At 37.0% G+C, this 18,637-nt stretch overlaps 1 protein-coding gene across 1 annotated transcript in view; it reads left to right on the forward strand.

The window, feature by feature from the left end:
- Window positions 1-18,637, forward strand: part of LOC110966823 (dyslexia-associated protein KIAA0319-like protein) — a 70,692-nt gene that overhangs the window by 3,891 nt on the left and 48,164 nt on the right. Inside the window, exons 3-4 of the mRNA XM_051955199.1 lie at window positions 13,260-13,404; window positions 15,355-15,468. Of these exons, the coding sequence (XP_051811159.1) occupies window positions 15,375-15,468 (94 nt within the window). The 5' untranslated portion in view covers window positions 13,260-13,404; window positions 15,355-15,374. The remainder of the gene's footprint in view (window positions 1-13,259; window positions 13,405-15,354; window positions 15,469-18,637) is intronic.

Consider the following 18,637-nt stretch of genomic DNA (forward strand, 5'->3'; position numbering starts at 1 on the left):
AAGAAAAACACTACTATAGATCCACAGTACAGGTTAGTAAAGAAAAACACTACTATAGATCCACGGTACAGGTTAGTAAAGAAAAACACTGCTATAGATCCACAGTACAGGTTAGTAAAGAAAAACACTACTATAGATCCACGGATACAGGTTAGTAAAGAAAAACACTACTATAGATCCACGGATACAGGTTAGTAAAGAAAAACACTACTATAGATCCACAGTACAGGTTAGTAAAGAAAAACACTACTATAGATCCACAGATACAGGTTAGTAAAGAAAAACACTACTATAGATCCACAGATACAGGTTAGTAAAGAAAAACACTACTATAGATCCACGGATACAGGTTAGTAAAGAAAAACACTACTATAGATCCACAGATACAGGTTAGTAAAGAAAAACACTACTATAGATCCACGGATACAGGTTAGTAAAGAAAAACACTACTATAGATCCACGGTACAGGTTAGTAAAGAAAAACACTACTATAGATCCACGGATACAGGTTAGTAAAGAAAAACACTACTATAGATCCACGGATACAGGTTAGTAAAGAAAAACACTACTATAGATCCACAGATACAGGTTAGTAAAGAAAAACACTACTATAGATCCACGGATACAGGTTAGTAAAGAAAAACACTACTATAGATCCACAGATACAGGTTAGTAAAGAAAAACACTACTATAGATCCACAGATACAGGTTAGTAAAGAAAAACACTACTATAGATCCACGGATACAGGTTAGTAAAGAAAAACACTACTATAGATCCACGGATACAGGTTAGTAAAGAAAAACACTACTATAGATCCACAGATACAGGTTAGTAAAGAAAAACACTACTATAGATCCACAGATACAGGTTAGTAAAGAAAAACACTACTATAGATCCACGGATACAGGTTAGTAAAGAAAAACACTACTATAGATCCACGGATACAGGTTAGTAAAGAAAAACACTACTATAGATCCACGGATACAGGTTAGTAAAGAAAAACACTACTATAGATCCACAGATACAGGTTAGTAAAGAAAAACACTACTATAGATCCACGGATACAGGTTAGTAAAGAAAAACACTACTATAGATCCACGGTACAGGTTAGTAAAGAAAAACACTACTATAGATCCACAGATACAGGTTAGTAAAGAAAAACACTACTATAGATCCACAGTACAGGTTAGTAAAGAAAAACACTACTATAGATCCACAGTACAGGTTAGTAAAGAAAAACACTACTATAGATCCACGGTACAGGTTAGTAAAGAAAAACACTGCTATAGATCCACAGTACAGGTTAGTAAAGAAAAACACTACTATAGATCCACGGATACAGGTTAGTAAAGAAAAACACTACTATAGATCCACGGATACAGGTTAGTAAAGAAAACACTACTATAGATCCACAGTACAGGTTAGTAAAGAAAAACACTGCTATAGATCCACAGATACAGGTTAGTAAAGAAAAACACTACTATAGATCCACAGATACAGGTTAGTAAAGAAAAACACTACTATAGATCCACGGTACAGGTTAGTAAAGAAAAACACTACTATAGATCCACGGATACAGGTTAGTAAAGAAAAACACTACTATAGATCCACAGATACAGGTTAGTAAAGAAAAACACTACTATAGATCCACAGATACAGGTTAGTAAAGAAAAACACTACTATAGATCCACAGATACAGGTTAGTAAAGAAAAACACTACTATAGATCCACGGATACAGGTTAGTAAAGAAAAACACTACTATAGATCCACAGATACAGGTTAGTAAAGAAAAACACTACTATAGATCCACGGATACAGGTTAGTAAAGAAAAACACTACTATAGATCCACAGATACAGGTTAGTAAAGAAAAACACTACTATAGATCCACAGATACAGGTTAGTAAAGAAAAACACTACTATAGATCCACGGATACAGGTTAGTAAAGAAAAACACTACTATAGATCCACGGATACAGGTTAGTAAAGAAAAACACTACTATAGATCCACGGATACAGGTTAGTAAAGAAAAACACTACTATAGATCCACAGATACAGGTTAGTAAAGAAAAACACTACTATAGATCCACGGATACAGGTTAGTAAAGAAAAACACTACTATAGATCCACAGATACAGGTTAGTAAAGAAAAACACTACTATAGATCCACAGTACAGGTTAGTAAAGAAAAACACTACTATAGATCCACAGATACAGGTTAGTAAAGAAAAACACTACTATAGATCCACAGTACAGGTTAGTAAAGAAAAACACTACTATAGATCCACAGATACAGGTTAGTAAAGAAAAACACTACTATAGATCCACGGATACAGGTTAGTAAAGAAAAACACTACTATAGATCCACAGTACAGGTTAGTAAAGAAAAACACTGCTATAGATCCACAGATACAGGTTAGTAAAGAAAAACACTACTATAGATCCACAGATACAGGTTAGTAAAGAAAAACACTACTATAGATCCACGGTACAGGTTAGTAAAGAAAAACACTACTATAGATCCACAGGATACAGGTTAGTAAAGAAAAACACTACTATAGATCCACAGATACAGGTTAGTAAAGAAAAACACTACTATAGATCCACAGATACAGGTTAGTAAAGAAAAACACTACTATAGATCCACAGTACAGGTTAGTAAAGAAAAACACTACTATAGATCCACGATACAGGTTAGTAAAGAAAAACACTACTATAGATCCACAGATACAGGTTAGTAAAGAAAAACACTACTATAGATCCACAGATACAGGTTAGTAAAGAAAAACACTACTATAGATCCACAGATACAGGTTAGTAAAGAAAAACACTACTATAGATCCACGGATACAGGTTAGTAAAGAAAAACACTACTATAGATCCACAGATACAGGTTAGTAAAGAAAAACACTACTATAGATCCACAGATACAGGTTAGTAAAGAAAAACACTACTATAGATCCACGGATACAGGTTAGTAAAGAAAAACACTACTATAGATCCACGGATACAGGTTAGTAAAGAAAAACACTACTATAGATCCACGGATACAGGTTAGTAAAGAAAAACACTACTATAGATCCACAGATACAGGTTAGTAAAGAAAAACACTACTATAGATCCACGGATACAGGTTAGTAAAGAAAAACACTACTATAGATCCACAGATACAGGTTAGTAAAGAAAAACACTACTATAGATCCACGGATACAGGTTAGTAAAGAAAAACACTACTATAGATCCACGGATACAGGTTAGTAAAGAAAAACACTACTATAGATCCACGGTACAGGTTAGTAAAGAAAAACACTACTATAGATCCACGGATACAGGTTAGTAAAGAAAAACACTACTATAGATCCACGGATACAGGTTAGTAAAGAAAAACACTACTATAGATCCACAGATACAGGTTAGTAAAGAAAAACACTACTATAGATCCACGGTACAGGTTAGTAAAGAAAAACACTACTATAGATCCACGGATACAGGTTAGTAAAGAAAAACACTACTATAGAGCTTAGTGATCAGGCTTACTAAAGTAAAACACTACTAAACAGGTTAGTAGTCTGGTTTGTTAAAGTAAAACACTACTAAAGAGCCATGGATACAGGTTAGTAAAGCAGTCTGCGTGAATGGGCACAATTTATTACTGGACCGTGGACCAGTAAACAGTAATTTTTTACTGGACTGAAACAGTTTTTACTCCACCGAATATTTTATGCACAAATGTACCAAAAGTTGATGTATAATTTAATTTTAATAATTGTTATACAAATTTACTACTTTATTAATTATGTCCCAGATACAACACGACGCCATGGACGAAGAGAAATTACCGTTTTTATATAGAATAAACCATACAAAATTAACTATTGGATAAAGAAAAGGACTCATTTGAGATCAAAACATAAATCATGTACTAACCATGCTAGAAGTATAAATCACAGAGCAATGTGGCTGGGTCGAGCAGAGCGACCTTGTAGAAGTGAAATGAGGTGTGGTTTATTTATTTTTTGTTCATATCATGTGTTTTTATCGCGTGATATCGCTGTTCACACGAGAGCCTCCTGAGGAGCAGCCCTCCCCATCCGGACGGCGCGCCGCTGCGCAGCGCTTGCTGTGTGCTTTGACTTTCAGAGCAAGACGGCGGCGCTTCGTTCCGTTGCGCAGCGCGGCGCGATCGCATTATGTGGAACTTCGGAGTTACAGGAAAAAAAATTACACCGGACATGAGACCAGTAATGTAGTAAGTTTTACCGGACTTTTGGTACACAAATCGGATTTGACCGATGGTCCGACGTCATTGGCGCACGCTGGTAAAGTATGTTGTAGGTTGGTCTCAGGTGTTTTAGGATGGTCTCAGGAGTGGTAGGTTGGTCTCAGGTTGGTCTCAGGTGTTGTAGGATGGTCTCAGGATGGTCTCAGGTGTTGTAGGATGGTCTCAGGAGTGGTAGGTTGGTCTCAGGTTGGTCTCAGGTGTTGTAGGATGGTCTCAGGTTGGTCTCAGGTGTTGTAGGATGGTCTCAGATTGGTCTCAGGTGTTTTAGGATGGTCTCAGGTGTTTTAGAATGGTCTCAGGTGTTGTAGGTTGGTCTCAGGTGTTGTAGGTTGGTCTCAGGTTGGTCTCAGGTGTTGTAGGATGGTCTCAGGATGGTCTCAGGTGTTGTAGGTTGGTCTCAGGTTGGTCTCAGGTGTTGTAGGATGGTCTCAGGATGGTCTCAGGTGTTTTAGGATGGTCTCAGGTGTTTTAGAATGGTCTCAGGTGTTGTAGGCTGGTCTCAGGTGTTGTAGGATGGTCTCAGGTTGGTCTCAGGTGTGGTAGGATGGTCTCAGGATGGTCTCAGGTGTGGTAGGATGGTCTCAGGATGGTCTCAGGTGTTTTAGGATGGTCTCAGGTGTTTTAGGATGGTCTCAGGAGTGGTAGGTTGGTCTCAGGTTGGTCTCAGGTGTTGTAGGATGGTCTCAGGATGGTCTCAGGTGTTGTAGGATGGTCTCAGATTGGTCTCAGGTGTTTTAGGATGGTCTCAGGTGTTGTAGGATGGTCTCAGGTTGGTCTCAGGTGTTGTAGGATGGTCTCAGGATGGTCTCAGGTGTTTTAGGATGGTCTCAGGTGTTTTAGAATGGTCTCAGGTGTTGTAGGATGGTCTCAGGTTGGTCTCGGGTGTTGTAGGATGGTCTCGGGTGTTGTAGGATGGTCTCAGGTGTTGTAGGATGGTCTCAGGTGTTGTAGGCTGGTCTCAGGTGTTGTAGGATGGTCTCAGGTTGGTCTCAGGTGTGGTAGGATGGTCTCAGGATGGTCTCAGGTGTGGTAGGATGGTCTCAGGATGGTCTCAGGTGTGGTAGGATGGTCTCAGGTGTGGTAGGATGGTCTCAGGTGTGGTAGGATGGTCTCAGGATGGTCTCAGGTGTGGTAGAATGGTCTCAGGTGTTGTAGGCTGGTCTCAGGTGTTTTAGGATGGTCTCAGGTGTTTTAGAATGGTCTCAGGTTGGTCTCGGGTGTTGTAGGATGGTCTCAGGTTGGTCTCAGGTGTGGTAGAATGGTCACAGGATGGTCTCAGGTATTGTAGGATGGTCTCAGGATGGTCTCAGGATGGTCTCAGGTTGGTCTCAGGAGTGGTAGGATGGTCTCAGGATGGTCTCAGGTGTTGTAGGATGGTCTCAGGATGGTCTCAGATTGGTCTCAGGTGTTGTAAGCTGGTCTCAGGTATTGTAGGATGGTCTCAGGTGTTTTAGAATGGTGTCAGGTTGGTCTCGGGTGTTGTAGCATGGTCTCAGATTGGTCTCAGGTGTTGTAGGCTGGTCTCAGGTGTTGTAGGATGGTCTCAGGTTGGTCTCAGGTGTGGTAGGATGGTCTCAGGATGGTCTCAGGTGTGGTAGGATGGTCTCAGGATGGTCTCAGGTGTGGTAGGATGGTCTCAGGATGGTCTCAGGTGTGGTAGGATGGTCTCAGGATGGTCTCAGGTGTGGTAGAATGGTCACAGGATGGTCTCAGGTGTTGTAGGCTGGTCTCAGGTGTTTTAGGATGGTCTCAGGTGTTTTAGAATGGTCTCAGGTTGGTCTCGGGTGTGGTAGAATGGTCACAGGATGGTCTCAGGTATTGTAGGATGGTCTCAGGATGGTCTCAGGTTGGTCTCAGGTTGGTCTCAGGTGTGGTAGGATGGTCTCAGGTGTGGTAGGATGGTCTCAGGATGGTCTCAGGTGTGGTAGGATGGTCTCAGGATGGTCTCAGGTGTGGTAGAATGGTCACAGGATGGTCTCAGGTGTTGTAGGCTGGTCTCAGGTGTTGTAGGCTGGTCTCAGGTGTTTTAGGATGGTCTCAGGTGTTTTAGGATGGTCTCAGGTGTTTTAGGATGGTCTCAGGTGTTTTAGGATGGTCTCAGGTGTTTTAGAATGGTCTCAGGTTGGTCTCAGGTATTGTAGGATGGTCTCAGGATGGTCTCAGGATGGTCTCAGGTTGGTCTCAGGAGTGGTAGGATGGTCTCAGGATGGTCTCAGGATGGTCTCAGATTGGTCTCAGGTGTTGTAAGCTGGTCTCAGGTATTGTAGGATGGTCTCAGGTGTTTTAGAATGGTGTCAGGTTGGTCTCGGGTGTTGTAGGATGGTCTCAGATTGGTTTCAGGTGTGGTTGTTTAACCTGTTTTAGACCAACAGCTCTCGTTTCTATTAACCTATAATCTGCTGTTTGCTGCTGAAGGAGAACCAGTAACTTCCTGCTGTGAGTGAACGGAGGTAATTCCTTCCAGACTCGTGGACGTAACGTTCAGAAGCTGAGCCTACAGGCTGGTTGATAGTAGCAGCTTGTGAAATCAGCTGGTTTATGACAGTTTTCCCCTCAGCGGTCTCCTGGTGGAACATTTTGAACTCCGTGTTCCAGGTTCTGTTCCCTTCTGTCCACTTCTACTTTACAGCTAGAAGGAGGGAAACCTGGAATAAGGTGTGCTTTCCTTATCTCCAGAGTTTATTTTTTATATCTCACCAGAAACACCGTCTGACTCTCACCTCTGTGTGTGAGGCAGTTAAAAAGTTAATTATTTCCTAGCTTGGTCTGAGACTGAGCTGTACAGAGGACCGGTGGTTAGTACTGTCACCTCACAGCTCTGAAAATAGCAATAACACTACTTAAAATATTATTAAAATGTCAGAAAGTATTAATTAAATGTCTAAAACTATCACTAACATATCTGACAATATTAATAACAGGTTTTTAAAACATATAATGCCAAAAAATGGTTAAAATGTCTAAAAATATTATTAAAATGTAGGAAAATGTTATTAAATTGTCTGAAAATAGGTCTTGAATTTCAGAAAATAATATTTAAATGTCTAAAAATATATTTAAAAAATTGAAAATATGAATATCAGGTCTAAAAAATAATAATATAGTGGCAAAAATTGGTTAAAATGTCCAAAAAAATAAATAAGCTGTCTGAGAATAGCAATAACATTTCTGAAAATATTATTAAAATGTCAGAAAATATTAACAAATTATCAAAAAATATCAATAACATTTATCAGAATATTAACATATCTAAAAATAATAATGCCGAAAAATGGTTAAAATGTCAAAAAATGGCACTAAAATTTCAGAAAATGTTATTAGAATGTCAGCAAGTATTGATTAAATGTCCAAAAATATCAATAACATTTCTGAAAATATTGATAACAAGTTTGAAAAAGTATTAATTTAATGACAAAAAATGGTTAAAATGTCAAAAACAGTTCTTAAAATGTATGGAAGTCTCAGATTCATGTTGAGTTTATTTATCCCACATGTGGCTGATCCTCGCCTCATTAAACCTGACCAGGAAGCATCCAGCTGATAAACCTGCTGCCTGTCAGCTGTGAGAGGCAGAAACCTTCATCCTCCATGCCTTCAGGCTTTATGCTTTCAGTCCTCATCTGATAATATCTCAGGAACACCTTCAGGGAGTTCATTCTTCAGATTTGACTCCAAATCTTCTCTGATTTGAGGAGAATCTGATTCAGAGTTTGGTGCTCAGATGTGACTGAAGAATTCATCTGAAAATCAGACCTCCTCACAGTCAGCTGATCTGAGTTCTACAATAACTCCAGCATTTCAGTGGAGATGTTTGTTTAGACTTCTGGCTGTGAAATGCAGAAAGAGCTTTGGAGTTCAGATGTTTCATGGACCAGCAGCGTTTCCTCCTCTGACAGAGTCCAGGTCTGCTCCTGTTTCCATCCTCAGACTGTGATGACGTGTGATCTGCTGCCTTTTCTACTGGACAGGAAGTGTCGGGGCTTTAATTCATTCAGAGAATCTCACATTTTACATTCCATGAGAATCTAAACCGGACTGAGAAAATAGTTTGGATGCAGAAGGAATCATGTCTGTAGATGATCCTGGTGTCCAATGTAGATAAAAATAAGCAGCTAATAATAGTTCTGACCAACCCCCCCCAGCATGCTGATATGAGCCTTAAAGTTCACCCACAATCTCCCGATTTCCCTAAACTTGCCCAGAATGACTCAAAAAGAGTCAAAAGACGTCCAAAATAACCCCAAAATTCACCCAAAATGATCAGAATTATCTCCTAAGTTACTCAGTTTTTGCCCAAAAGGACAAAGCTTCTCCAGAATGACCCGAAACTGTCAGAAATTATTATTTTGAAAGAATTTAAAAATAACTGGCCGTTTTTTTTCCAGTTGTTTTGACCATCTTTGAGTAATTCAAGACTATTTCTGTGTCATTCTGGACAAAAATTGGTTCATTTTGGACACGTTTTAGTACCTTAGACACATTTTTAGTCATTTAGGACGACTTTTGGACCATTTTGAACAAGTTTCTGTCAAACTGAGTACCATAAGGTGCATCTGATTGTAAGGCACAGTCTTGATTACGGGGTTTATTTCTGTACTAAGCCACATATAAGGCACACTGTATTATTGGGCGCATGCTAAAACAAAGAAACTGAAGCAAAAGAGTGAGTTTGGTTGAACTTTATTCTACTACATATTTAAAATACACACATTAATTTTTGATCAATCTTTTGTCACAAATCCATCAAAGTCCTCGTCTTCTGTGTCTGAATTGAACAGCTGGGCAGTTTCCACATCAAACATGCCGGGTTCAGTCTCGTCATTGTCGGAGTCAGTCTCGTTGCCGGGTGGCTGTTCAGCAATGATGCCGGCTTTCACGAAAGCTCAGACAGTAGTGAGTACTGTACGTAGCTTTATGTAATGTTCTCTAACAGGTTTATCACTGCCAGCCTGTGTAGTGTACGTATTATGTCCCTATGTCGGCAGGAAATGGTCCATTTTGGAGCTCAGTGCACACAGAAGACACACCGGGTTAAAAGGCGCACCGTCGTTTTTGAGAAAATTAAAGGCTTTTAAAGGCGCCTTATAGTGTGGAAAATAGAGTAATTAAAATGATCCTTCCATCGTCTCTAATAGTTCTGACCAAACACCTACCAACATTAAAGTTCACCCAGAATCACCTTTTTAAACCAGTGACTGTTTCTGGGACTGTTCACATCAGGATCCATCCCATAATACTGAGGGTCACAGCTGGTTACAGAGGAAATGATCAGAAACCAGATCCAGTGTTCAGACTGAGACTCCTGGATGGATTTAAACTGATGTGGTGTCAGTTTTTACCAGATGTTTCTCCTCCTAAATGTCCTGGTTCTGTCTGCTGGACTGATGAAAAAGTCCATTAAAGTGATGAATCTGTACCCCCCCTCTGTGGACTTCATGGACCTGCAGTGTGACGGTAAAACTTTACATGACTTCCTTAAATAAAATGATTAAAGCTAAGGAAGCAGCTGATTGTGAGGAGGTCTGTTGATTTTCTATGGAGTGACCAAACGCTAACCAGTGAATGTCCAGTAGGATAAAAAGTGGAGAGATTCTCCTTCCAGAAGGTGGTCTCTGCTGTGAAATGGTGATGTTCTCCTGTGGTGATTTAGCAGAATAAGTGGAACAGAAGGCCAGGCTGAAGCTGGACCTGATGGTTTTCTTCAGCGTTCACCTTAAAGCTGGTCTGATTCTCTGTGAGGAGGACTTCTGTGTCCATGCTTTAGAATTTAGCAGCACAATCAGTATTTGAAGAGTCTTCTACTTTTATTAGAATCTGCAAACATGTGAACTCGTACGAGCATTTCAGAGTCTTTATTGTGAACATACGTGGATGTTTAAGGCGTCATCATTCACACGACGGCTCAGGTTCTTTTTTACAATGGAAATTACACCATTTTTACTTGATTTAAATCAGTCAACAACAATACATTTTACAAGTATTTGTTGAACCTTGGTTAAAAAAAAGTACATTAAGGATTGAAAAATGGAAAATAGTTGTTAAATTCAGGACATGTAAGATAATAATTAGTAAAATCACAGAAAAAGTATAAAAAACGAAAGAACTCACTAAACGGAGCAAAGCTACGTCTGATCTGTGTTTTTACAAATACGGATTTATTTTACAATATCTGACTGTAAAATGAGTTTTACTGTCGTTATATCAGCAAAATTATTCTTCTTTTACCCGTCTGTTCTGTTATTTAAGAGAGAAATGATGCATGAAACGTGCTGAAAAAGGTAAATGATGTTTTTACTGTTATTGGATTTTACTTTGCAGAATGTTGTAGAATCACAGAAAAAGTTCCTTTATTTACACATTAACCCTAAAAAACAGCCAAAACTGTGCAGAAAGTCCACATCAGAATCTGTAAAAACCATAAAATTCCATGATTATTTTCTTTATTTAAAGAAGCAAAAACTATCATTGGTCCTCAGAAATGTGCCGTTATTTGACCAAAATATGTAGATTAGAACTAAAGATTGTGTGTCATTTTAACAGTTATTTTGCAGATTTCCCCCTTTTTTTAAAGTACAGATAATATCTCAAAAGAAACAGAAAAAAACTGACATGTTAATAAACAGACCAAAACTGTAAATATCTTTTACAATATTTGACTGTAAAATTAGTTTTACTACATTTAAATCAGCAAAATATCAATAATATTTGCTGTTATTTAAGGAAATGGTAATAGTTATTGAGTTTTATTTCCCCTGATTGTTAATTTGCAGATTTTATTAATTTTAAAATCACAGAAAAAAAGCTTTAATTTCCACATCAACCTTTAAAAAACAGCCAAACTGCAGAAAGTCCACATAAGAATCAGTATTTTTACAAAAAAAAGCAGAAAATCACACAATTCTTTTCTTATTAAAATAAGCAAACATTCACTGTTAATTTGCAAAAATGTTGTAAAGTCACAGAAAAATGCGTTCATTTACACAATAACTGTAAAAAACAGAGAAAGAATGTTCACATCCTGATCTGGATGTTTTCAGAAAGTAACTCAGTCATTTTCAGTCTTTTACAATATTTGACAGTAAAATTACTTTTGCTTTAATTAAATCAGCAAAAATCTAACTATTTTACAGATATTTGCTGTTATTTAAAGTTTTCTATGGGTTAACCACGTACTAACTAGGGCTGTCCGAATATTCGTTCCGCCCGGTAACGTCCGACCGGGGGGGTGGGGCGAATATTCGGATACCAAAATTAATATCCGGATACCGCTGTAGCTAACGAATATTCGGATACTCGGGAAATTCGGGTCCAGCCCAAGTACTAACGGTAATAAAATGTCCCTTAAATGTCTACTAAGATAAAAGCAGAGGTTTTCTGGATGTGAATGGACTGAAGCTGTAGATCTGAGCTGTGGTTATGAATCAGTCTGTAATAAGCTGCTCAGTAACAGCTTTCAGCGACACGCCCGCTGGAGAACCGTGTTCTTCTGTTTCTGTCTTCATTGTTCTTCAGCTAACAGTTAAAGGAGGAAACCAGAAGAGTGAGAGTCACGCTGCTCCTCCTGAAGCCACTCAGCAGGATTTACCACCACTGTTGCATCACATTTGTTTCATCCTCTGACACGTTTCACAGAAATATGAAGGAAATCTGGAGCTTCAGAACGTACATTTCTGTAGCTCTGGCCTGGTTCCTTCAGTCGTATCAGTCACTGATTATAAAACATCCACATGTTCAGCTAAAAGCAGCTCATGAAATATTCCTCTGTTCTGACCAGAATATCTGCAGTTAAAGCAGCTGATAAACGTCTGTTATCAAGCTGATATGCTAAAGTTTAATGGAATAAAATGTCTGAAAATATGAATTAAATGTCCAAAAATATCAATAACATTTCTGAAAATATTAATAAAAGATCTAAAAACATATTAACGTAATTCCAAAAATGGTTAAAATGTAAAAAAAAAAAATATATATGGCTGAAAATAACAATAAAATTTCCAAAATATTATTAAGATACCAAAAAATATTAATTAAATGTCCAAAAATATTAATTACATGTTTAAGAATATTAATAATGGCTCATAAAATAATAATGTAATGCCAAAAAATAATTAAAATGTTAAGAAATGTTCTTGAAATATAGGAAAATATTAAAAAACTCTCTGAAAATAGCCATAAAATTTCTGAAAATATTATTGAAATGTCAAAAGATATTAATTAAAAGTCCATCAATGTCAATAAAGTTTCTGAAAATATTATTGAAATGTCAAAAAATATTAATTAAAAGTCCATCAATGTCAATAAAGTTTCTGAAAATATTAGTAACAGGTCTAAAAAAATATTAATGTAATGCCAAAAATATTATTACAATGTAAATAAAATATTATTATAATGTAGGAAAATGTTTTTAAAATGTCTGAAAATAGCAATAAAGTGTCAGAAAATATTAATTAAATGTCCAAAAATATCAAACCTTTCTAACCCCAACAGGTCTGAAAAATATTAATGTAATGCAAAAAAGTGGTTTAAATGTCAAAATAAAAATCAGAAGTTGTAGGAAACTATAAATAAAATGTCTGAAAATATTCAGATAACATGACTGAAATAGTAAAACGTCAGAAAATATCAATTTAGTGCTAAAATGTCTAAATGATTAATATGTCTAAAAATGTTTAAATGTCCACAAATATAAAAACATATTTTTAAAAAATTAATAAAATGCCATAAAATGTTATTCAGTGTCAGCAGATGTAATTAAAATGTTCCTAAAACAGAATATACAGAAAAAAGCCAATGTTAGAGCTGCAGCAGCGTTTCTGAAGAAAAGCCTGAATAATTCACGTCATTTATGCAGTGAAAGTATGAATATTTATCATAACAGCAGCTCTTTCTGCCTTCTGTCAGACAGATGTTAACCCCGTGGTGTTTGTCCAGATGTGATGAACGTTAAATGATGATGATCGTCCGTCTCTCTGCAGCGTCGCCTCGGAGCAGCTGAGCCGGTGAAGCTCCCTGCGGCGGCCATGTTGGCTCAGGTGTCGACCTGTCTCCACCTGTCGCTGCCGACCTAACTCCTCCTCTGCTCTTCCTGCTTCCTTCTTCCACCACCGGGCCGGGAGAAAGGTAAACGGAGGGTTTGTGCGCTGCTGTTTGTTTTGTTTTTTACATAAATCCACTTCAGATTGAGGATAGATTAAAAGTGTTGTTTTCTGAGCCACATGCTGATTAATGCTGCTGCTCAAATGATTCCCGTCCAAAGTTTCATTTTAAAATCTAAAATGGACATTTTAATTATATCTGCTGAACCTCAATAATATTTTCTGGCATTGGATGAATTTTTAGAAATATGTTATTTCATATTTTTAGACATTTTTCCTAACATTTTAATGTTATTTTTAGACATGTTATTAATATTTTAGACATGTTATTAATGTTTTTTAACATTTAAAAAGTCTTTTCATGTGTTATTAGGATTTTTCATTAGCTAAGTATTTTTTAAAGTAAGATTTTCAGACTTTTTGGACATTTAAAAATATTTTTGGACATGCTATAGATATGTTCTGACATTTTAAGATTTTTGAGGGACATTTTATTATTTTCAGGTATTTTATTATTATCAGTGTTATAACAGTCATGCTATAATATTTTATAATGTTTTCTGATATTTTAATCATATTTTCAGACATTTTATTGCCATTTTCAGACTTTGTATTTATGTTCCTATATTTTAACCATATTATTTAATGTTTTCAGACATTTAAAATATTGTTTTTCCAAAATGCTATAACTAGTTTGGAAGCCTTTACTGTCTTAGGATTTTTGATTAATTAGTAATTTTTTAAGTAAGATTTTCAGACTTTTTGGACATTTAAAAATATTTGTGGACATGCTATAGATATGTTCTGACATTTTAAGATTTTTGAGGGACATTTTATTATTTTCAGGTTTTTTATTATCAGTGTTATAACAGTCATGTTACAGTATTTTCTAATATTTTAATACTATTTTCAGAAATTATATTGATGTTTTCAGACTTTGTATTTATGTTCCTATATTTTAACCATATTATTTAATGTTTTCAGACATTTAAATTATTTTTTCTAAATTTTAAAAAATCACTTTGGAAGTTTTTAATATATTTTTAAAAGCTTTTTATAATAATTTATTTAATTCGATAACTAAAGTGTCTGACAGGATCACATGTAGTTCATGTTGTATGAACTTCTTTTAGCTCTTCATTAAATCTAAATGATGTTTCCACTGAATTAAACACTGAATTCTATCTGTTACATGCAGTATTTGTGTGTTAACGTCTGAACTGCCGTCATGTTTTTCCTCACCGTGGGCTTATAAAGTCCTGCATCTCTGTGGAAACAGCTCAACCACGAAGAAGGAAAGAGAATCAGAAGTGTCTTTATTGCAGTAAAACAAAGTTAGCATACATCTCAAGAAAGACAAAATGAATATATCTTCTTTTTTCTGCTCCATTTTTAATGACTCGTCTTCGCTTTGTGTAAACACTGCCTGCAGTTCAGCTGAACATCTGTGGATTTTTCTCACCACTGTTGGCTGCAGCAGGTTTGCAGAAGAGTGCAGAATATATAGATTTTAGTCATTTCTGACAACGTTTGCTTATTTCTGGACACATTTTCTGTAATTTTGGATGATTTTTACAGCATCTTGGACAAATTTAAATTTAAATCATTGGAGAGAAATTGTGGCTGGTTTTAGGTCATTTTCCAGTCATTTTAGACCATTTTCATGTCATCCTGAGCACATTTTCATAGTTTTAGATCTTTTCTGGAAAACCTTCTGGAATTCTGGTCCTTTGATCGTCACCAAACTCCGCAGTAAAAATCTGAATTTTAGAGGAAAAAATACTGAAGATTGGGTAGAGAAACAACAGGATTGTTCAGCTGGACGTCTCTGGAAGCTTTTTGAAGAACCGATCAGAGAAGTCCACTTTGCTTCAGCGCAGATCATCACATAACTGCTGCTTTGGGGATCAGAGGGTTACACCAGATTTAATCCATTCAGGTGTGTTGGTGTCACTGTGATCTGTCTGCCCTCCAGGTCCTTGGTCCTCGTGGAAAATGTCCTATGCACACCACAAGCTGCTCACCTGGAGCTTACCTCACCTCCTCCTCCTCCCGCTGATCTACCTCTGGCTCCTGGCTCCGCCCACAGGTAAAACAAACCACCACAGATAAGGAGACGCTTCATGTTTACTCTGCTGGAGCTCATCTCCTCACACCTGTGATTACCCAGGGTGGGTCTACATCCTCCTGGAGTGGTGGTGTGAGCGTCCGTCTGTTGTTTCAGCTGGTTAGTGGGTGTTTGCTGCAGACGTAGCTGTTGTCCTCCTGCTGGGTGTCCTCCTGCTGGACGTCCTCTGTGCTGCCAGTCAGCTCAGTGGGACAGAGGACAATAGGGGCTCTGTGAGTGGATGTGGGGTAGGGTGACCACACAGAGGCCTCAAACACACTTTACTGCTTTGTGTTTTTCCTACGTAGTGAGACTTGTGTTTTCCCAGACCAGAGGTACGCTGATGGACCGTACAGTCGCTCCTGGCTCTCAGGTTGCCATGGCAGCAGCAGTTTAAGGTGTAGCGCTGTCTGAGGCGGTCTGATGGACGGTGTTCTGTCATTTCCTGTCTTGTTTTTGTCATTTCCTGTCTTGTATTTGTCATTATGTGTCTTGTTTTTGTCGTTTTGTCTCGTTTTGATCATTATGCATCTCATTTCTGTCATTTCCTGTCTTGTTTTTGTCGTTTTTGTGTCTCATTGTGGTCATTTTGTGTCTTGGTTTTGTCATTTTGTCTTGTTTTGATCATTTTATGTCTTGGTTTTGTCATTTTGTGTCTTGTTTTTATCATTTTGTGTCTTGTTTTTGTCATTTTGTGTCTTGGTTTTGTCATTTCCTGTCTTGTTTTCGTCGTTTTGTGTCTTGTTTTTGTCATTTTGTGTCTTGGTTTTGTCATTTTGTCTTGTTTTGATCATTTTATGTCTTGGTTTTGTCATTTTGTGTCTTGTTTTTATCATTTTGTGTCTTGTTTTTGTCATTTTGTGTCTTGGTTTTGTCATTTCCTGTCTTGTTTTCGTCGTTTTGTGTCTTGTTTTTGTCATTTTGTGTCTTATTTTTGTCATTTCCTGTCTTGTTTTCGTCATTTCCTGTCTTGTTTTTGTCATTTCCTGTCTTGTTTTTGTCATTTCCTGTCTTGTTTTCGTCATTTCCTGTCTTGTTTCTGTCATTTTGTCTTGTTTGTGTCGTTTTGTGTCTTGCTATCGTCTTTTTGTCTTGTTTTTGTCATTTCCTGTCTTGTTTTTGTCATTTCCTGTCTTGTTTCTGTCATTTTGTCTTGTTTTCGTTGTTTTGTGTCTTGTTTCTGTCGTTTTGTCTCGTTTTGATCATTTTGCATCTCATTGCCATCATTTCCTATCTCGTTTTGTGTCTTGCTATCGTCTTTTTGTGTCTTGTTTTCGTTGTTTTGTGTCTTGTTTCTGTCGTTTTGTCTCGTTTTGATCATTTTGCGTCTCATTGCCATCATTTCCTGTCTCGTTTTGTGTCTTGTTTGTGTCGTGTCAGCGCTGCATCCTGCTGTATTCTGTCTTCTGTATTGTATTCAGTCTGTGCGTGGGACTCGTGTCGTCTAGCTGCTCAGAGAGGATTCATCAGGACAGATGCAGCGTGTAATTAAACGTTCAGCATCGCAGACTTCGTTTCAGACACACAGAACTTCCTGTCAGCTGAACACAGGTGCTCTGTTCATCAGAATGTGGACATTTCTGGTATTTCTGGAAGGCAGATCTGCTTTCAGTGTTTCAGGAAGTGTTGGAACGAGGAGAGCGGTTAGACAGGCATAGATATAATTAATACGTCCTTTATTAGGTTCTCAGGAGCTGCAGTGACATTCGAGGGTCAGTTTGATCTGGAACATATTTAATTAACCCTAATTAACCCTCAATATCCTTTAATTTTTAACTGCCTAGTTCCTTTGTTTGCTGTGAGTGCTAATCTGTCCAATTATTCATTTAATTATCCTCATTTTTACTGTTTATGTTAACTGGCTGCTCTGACTCGTCTCCTGTATCGTGCTTTATTGTCTGTGTTGCAGGTTTTTACTGTAATTTTAGGCTTTTTTCTGTCATTTTGGGTCAAATTTGGATAAACTTCAGTTATTTCAGACGGATTTCACCTCATTTTTGACACGTTTTAGGACTTTTGGATCAGTGTTGGTCACTTGGGTCACTTAGAAAATTGTTTTTGACTAAATTTACGTCATTTTAAATTCATTTTGAGTCATTTTGAGAACGCTGTGGTCCTTAATGACACGATCTGATTTTAATTTGGACACATTTGAGCCATTTTGGGCTTTTTTCTGTAATTTTGGTTCAATTTTGGATAAACTTGAGTCATTTTGGACGGATTTCACCTCATTTCAGACACAGTTTAGACACATTTTATGAATTTTAGAAAAGTTCTGGTCATTCTGGACTATTTCTGGGTAATTGTTGACCATTTCTGTCACTGTGGACACATTTAGAGTCTAGTTTTGTGTATTTGCAGTGATGTGAGCAGAAGCAGAACAGAACACGAGGACAGGATGTCTCTGATTCTCTAGTTTTTAAAGTTTTAATTTCTGACTTCTTCTTTAATGATTGAACAGTCTAGCTACTTTGTTTGTTCTGAATCTAGTTAGTTATTCATTTCCTTATCATTTTTACTGTTTATTTTAACTGGCTGCTCTGACTCGTCTCCTGTGTCTGGCTTCATTTTCTGTGTTTTAAAGACTGTGAACGTTTAATGGTGCTATATAAATAGTTATTATTATTGTTAGTATCCAAATAATCCCAATAAACATAGTTTAGATCTCATTAATATTCATTTCTGTCTATATTTAGTGTAAATGTGTTCTTTACCGCAGATCACTTTTCAATGAGGAGAATTCACTTGTTTTTCCTAAAAAATACACGTTAAACCTTTTTGAGTCTACACTGGAAAGATCTACATTTAAAACACAATAGTTCTACATGATATTGATTTAAAGCATTTTAGTTTACATGTAGGTTATTTCTTCTGTTTATGGAGTTCAGAAATGAACAAGAGACACCTTTTCATTTTGGACAAGTTTTCAGTCAATTTGTTCTCATTTTGTTTCATTTTTGACACATTTTGAGTTATTTTAGTCATTTTGGACTAATTTGTAGTCATTTTGAACAGGTTTTCAGTCAGTTTGTTCTGATTTTGTGTCATTTTAGACTCATTTTGAGGTATTTTATAGAGATTTTGAGTCATTTTGGGTGAGTTTTGGACTAATTTTAAATAATTTTGGACATTTTTTCAGTCAATTTTGTGC

This window comes from Acanthochromis polyacanthus, chromosome 11, assembly GCF_021347895.1.
Source record: "Acanthochromis polyacanthus isolate Apoly-LR-REF ecotype Palm Island chromosome 11, KAUST_Apoly_ChrSc, whole genome shotgun sequence".
NCBI classification, from domain to species: Eukaryota; Metazoa; Chordata; class Actinopteri; family Pomacentridae; genus Acanthochromis; species Acanthochromis polyacanthus.